The sequence below is a fragment of the Notolepis coatsorum genome (genome assembly GCF_963971535.1).
Source record: "Notolepis coatsorum genome assembly, chromosome: 4".
Lineage (NCBI taxonomy): Eukaryota > Metazoa > Chordata > Actinopteri > Aulopiformes > Paralepididae > Notolepis > Notolepis coatsorum.
This window is the reverse complement of record NC_140168.1, coordinates 115,363,655-115,368,980: the sequence shown is the minus strand read 5'-3', so window position 1 is coordinate 115,368,980 and position 5,326 is coordinate 115,363,655. Positions and strand designations below refer to the sequence as shown.

General features: G+C 40.4%; 1 protein-coding gene across 2 annotated transcripts in view; it reads left to right on the top strand.

Annotated features, from left to right (window-relative positions):
• LOC311227387 (eukaryotic translation initiation factor 4E type 2-like) overlaps positions 1-2,958 on the top strand; it is a 57,400-nt gene extending 54,442 nt beyond the window's left edge. For both annotated transcript variants that reach the window (XM_084313011.1, XM_084313010.1), the window contains exon 6: positions 930-2,958. In XM_084313011.1, coding sequence (XP_084169137.1) covers positions 930-969 — 40 coding nt within the window. In that variant the 3' untranslated portion in view covers positions 970-2,958. The remainder of the gene's footprint in view (positions 1-929) is intronic.
• Positions 2,959-5,326: the final 2,368 nt, after the last annotated feature.

Below are 5,326 nucleotides of genomic sequence, written 5' to 3'. Positions count from 1 at the left end.
CTAACAATAAGACTCACAATGACAGTCTGAAGTAAGTCTTAGTGCTAACCCTCCTAACAATAAGACTCACAATGACAGTCTGAAGTAAGTCTTAGCACTAACCCTCCTAACAATAAGACTCACAATGACAGTCTGAAGTAAGTCTTAGTGCTAACCCTCCTAACAATAAGACTCACAATGACAGTCTGAAGTAAGTCTTAGTGCTAACCCTCCTAACAATAAGACTCACAATGACAGTCTGAAGTAAGTCTTAGTGCTAACCCTCCTAACAATAAGACTCACAATGACAGTCTGAAGTAAGTCTTAGCGCTAACCCTCCTAACAATAAGACTCACAATGACAGTCTGAAGTAAGTCTTAGCGCTAACCCTCCTAACAATAAGACTCACAATGACAGTCTGAAGTAAGTCTTAGTGCTAACCCTCCTAACAATAAGACTCACAATGACAGTCTGAAGTAAGTCTTAGTGCTAACCCTCCTAACAATAAGACTCACAATGACAGTCTGAAGTAAGTCTTAGTGCTAACCCTCCTAACAATAAGACTCACAATGACAGTCTGAAGTAAGTCTTAGCACTAACCCTCCTAACAATAAGACTCACAATGACAGTCTGAAGTAAGTCTTAGTGCTAACCCTCCTATAACACCATCATGGATTATAAGACTCACAATGGGTCTGAATTTAGTAAGATCTCCATCTGTTCGTCTCTCTCTCTCTCTCTCTCTCTCTCTCTCTCTCTCTCTCTCTCTCTCTCGTCTCTCTCTTGTCTCTCTCTTGTGTCTCTCTCTCTTGTCTCTCGTCTCTCTCTCTCTTGTCTCTTGTCTCTCTTGCTTCTCTCTTGTTTCTCTTTCTCTTGTTGTTGGTTTATAAAAGTTCAAAGATTGTTTTCTGTACAATATTCTGTTCTCTTAACGGTGTGTGTCTCTTCAGGGACAACTCCAGCTTCCGCAACACCCAGATTGCCCTGTGAGGAAGAGAGGAGAGCAGACGAAGAGGAGAGCAGGATGGAGGGATGGGCTTAAGCAGTCTGTTTCCCAGCAGGCTTTGCTTCAGTTCACTTCACACCCAGTCAACATTTAGAAACTGAAACCCTCTAATTGGTCAAGACGTGGCTGTCATATTGACACTGAAACCCTCTAATTGGTCAGGACATGGCTGTCATATTGACACTGAAACCCTCTAATTGGTCAGGACATGGCTGTCATATTGACACTGAAACCCTCTAATTGGTCAGGACATGGCTGTCATATTGACACTGAAACCCTCTAATTGGTCAGGACATGGCTGTCATATTGACACTGAAACCCTCTAATTGGTCAGGACGTGGCTGTCATAGCAACCTGAAGAAAGGAGCAACACTTTGACAACAAGAAATGTTTAATGTTAGAAGCCGGGTGTTTCAGCCTGAGCCTTGACGAGGACTATGTGAGCAGAAACACCTTTTAGAGTAGCCAAGTTCAGACACATTTAGTTTCTTCAGATTCCATAGCAACCTGGAAACTAAAAACCAAGACTAAAGGTGCTGACTCTAAAACGAACCCCCAGGTTCTGATTGGGGTTAAAGGCAACAGTATACTGAAAAGGGAGCTAAAGGCAGACTTCTCTTCACCAGTCGTAAGTTTTCATTAGGAGTACAGAGAGTCTGACTAGTTGGGTTAGCAGCTTGTCGAGAGCCAATCGCGCAGTCGTTCAGTATTGACCTTACTAAATGAGATGTCATGCTAATATGTCATGTTCTACAGTAGGATTTACTACTATAATACCTAATAAAACAGGTAATTAGAATAATAGAAGCCTACTTTGCTGGAACGATTCATTTAGCATGTATACAGTACATGTGTGTGTGCTTGTGCGCTGAGGCTGCCTCACTAAGCCATTTCTCCACGCATTTATTTAGTTCTAGCAATAGGAATAAATCAAACCAACAATAAATAATATCATAGAGAAGACAGTATATGGCATATTCCACTATACAGTAGCTATATCCGCGGCGATCGGTTTAGTTCTTATTTATTTATTTTCCAGTGTGTGTGTAATGCTCACGATGCCTCATTGATTCAGGACTATAAATGCAAAACGTATTTGTTAATGATACAAATATTGTCGTATTTATTATCATCATAACTATTTAATTCCACGGATGTCTGTAGTATCGGCAATCCCCAATGACTTGTCCCAGAGAAAGCTGTTGAAACCGCGGGTGCACACCGGTCTGTCCGACTTACGACTGCCTATTCGAGTTCGTAAATCCTACATAAATCCTACAACGAATTTACGAAGCCGTTCGAGAATGCCGAATAAGTACGTAAATCGAGTTACGAAGGAATTCCTTGGTAACTTTTACGTATGTCCATTCGAGAATGAGGACCAATGTTTCCACCCCTTTCAAACTGTGTCCTTGAGCAAGGCACTCAACCCCTACCTGCTCCAGGGGGGCTGCAAATATCTGACTTTGACCTCTGAACCCTCTGGTGAAATGCATTAAGCCCAAATGTGGAAATCTGTGCTCTCCCCCCCAGTTCAAGATGAGATCGTTGGTGACAGCCAGCCAAGCAGTCGTTCAGTTATTAATTCCGTCAGTAAACCAGTCAGTAAATGTGGGTTTCAGTTTTAAAAGTCTGGATGTGAAATGACCTGAACACAGACCTGAGTTTGACCAACACACACCAACAGGGATTGGCCTGGTTGCTAACTATGTTGCTATGGGGATAGAAGCACAAACACCAGCAGGTTGCTATGGTGACCCCCCCCCCCCCCCCCCCCCCCTTCCCCACGCAACAGGCTAGTGGGACCAACATGTGTGAGTGAGTGAGTAAGTAGGCCTTGTGTGTATGTGAGAGAGTATATGTGTGTATGTGAGGGAGTGTGTACAGGTGTATGTGTTGAGTGTGTTTATATGCGTGTGTGTGTGTGTACAGCTATCATTCAATGTTCTTGACATGAAGTCGACAATAAAATGAATTTGATCTGCATGGTCTTGGTTTAAATCCATATTCATCGTTGATTAATCTGTATTTCTTTTGTTTTTTTTGTTATTTAGAGGTAGTCTCAATGAGATCTCTTTTTCAAGAGACGCCTATGTCCTATAGACATACAATATGTCTGTCCTATAGACATACAATAGATCTGTGTCATATAATGAATAAACCTGTGTCATATGGAAGTTGAATAGATGTGTCAAATGGACATAGAATAGAGCAGCGTTACATATACATGTAGTATATCTTCTATAGACAGAATAGACCTGTGTCATATAGACATATAATAGATATGTCATATAGAATATAACTGTCATATACATATATAATAGACCTGTGTAATAGACATATAATAGATGTAATATACCTAATCTTATAGAATAGATCAATTATATAGACAGAATATACCCGTGTCATATAGACATATAGAATAGTCCTGTGTCATAGACATAATAGACCTGTGTGAGTGCTTATTATCAAGGGACAGAAAACTTGATTATATATATTAATATACTATATATATATTAGATAGCTATATGATCTAAAGGGCATTCGAATATACAGCAGGCTGGAACAAGACTGAGGCAACAGTCAGCATAAAAGCACTATTATAGCAGTATTAACACTTTGATTGCCTAAGGTTAAATTCATGATATACCATAGATTGCCAGCTCTATTTGTCTATGGAGAAGTTCCCCTTCTTTGCAGGGCTATAACTTTTTTAATTCTATTGCTAGATTGCCATTATTAGGGCCCATTCAAGGTCCTATATGTATTGTTCATGGTGTAGCAACGTTAAACTTTTTTATTCACATATTAATACTAAAATATGGTCTAAAGTATAAGTATGTTTTCATCTCTTTCTGCAGCTTTCTCCAGAACGTGATTTATAGCCCCAAATGCATTATATTGATGATGAAATACAGTTTGGTAGGAATCTGTGTGAGATCAAAAATTTCAATTGGACGTACTTCTAGAATTTACTACACGTCATCTGATGTTGACCGGATGGGCGAGGGGGCGTTTATAATTCCGTGGGCAACGTTATACCATTCATCTAATGTGGGTCATATGTTCATCATAGCAGTTAGTAAAGAACACGTTAGAATATAACGCTAAAACTCACCCCAGTCTCCTCGGGCCGTTGGGCGATCAGCGTGGAACAGAATTGAATGTGGACGAGAGCCTTGACATTAAGTGATTGCAGATACGGCTGTGGGGGTGCTAGAGACATGATCCAATAGACTTGTATGCGCCTGAGTCTCCTGAACACGGCGTGAGACATTCCTAATCGATCAGAACTAAATTGGCAGCGAAAAAGACCGTTTTTAAGCATCGATTCCCCCATGCACATGCGCAGATTGGCCACGGAGTGTGACGCAACGCACATCCACACTGGAATGTTCCATTAGAGGGGGTGTTGTGTTGTGAGAATGATAAGATAGAATTAAATATACAGTAAAAGGAATACAGTACAAATATACAGAAGTCTACAGTAAGTGTAATATTGCACAGTGTTGTGCATTTATAATCAGTAGCTTAGGCTACATAGTAGCCTAATAACAGCCTATTCTAGTCTAGCAGGTGCTGGTATAGACTAGTAATGTTGATTTTCAGTCATCTATGACATTTTTTGCCTAGATATACCGTATATCTAGGCAAAAATGTCATATATTATACGTCTATACCAGCACCTGCTAGACTAGAATAGGCTGTCATTAGCCTACTATGTAGCCTAAGCTACTGATTATAAATGCACAACACTGTGCAATATTACACTTACTGTAGACTTCTGTATATTTGTACTGTATTCCTTTTACTGTATATTTAATTGTCGCGGCTCATGCGCGCGCTCGACCAATCAGAGAGGGGTCTGCAGAAATGGCCTCAACCAATCAGAGAGGGGTCTTCAGAAATACGGGAAAAACTACAGAAGCGAACGGTCCCTTTTAGATTACGTCACTGCTCGACGTCCCTCCGCGGGTTTGAAACGGCGGGTTGAAGCATAGATATATATAGAACACTAGATAGCTTAAGGCGGAGTCACCAGCGTCACTGAACCGCCGCCATCTTGCTCGAGTCAGCCTTGAGAGAGTGAGTGAGCTGCACAGACAAAAATACTCATAACTCGCTGAAATATTGACGTATTTACAAACGGGTTGGTTTGCTATAAACATCAAAGATGTAGTTATGATACTGCATACTTATAAAATTTTTCTTTTTTAAAGATGTTTTTTTTTACAAACCGCTTGAATCATGATTGATTGAAAAGTTTATTAACAGATTGCAGAATGGGTACAGTACAGTACAGCTCAATACATACAATTGTTAAGGGGATGCAGACCAGAG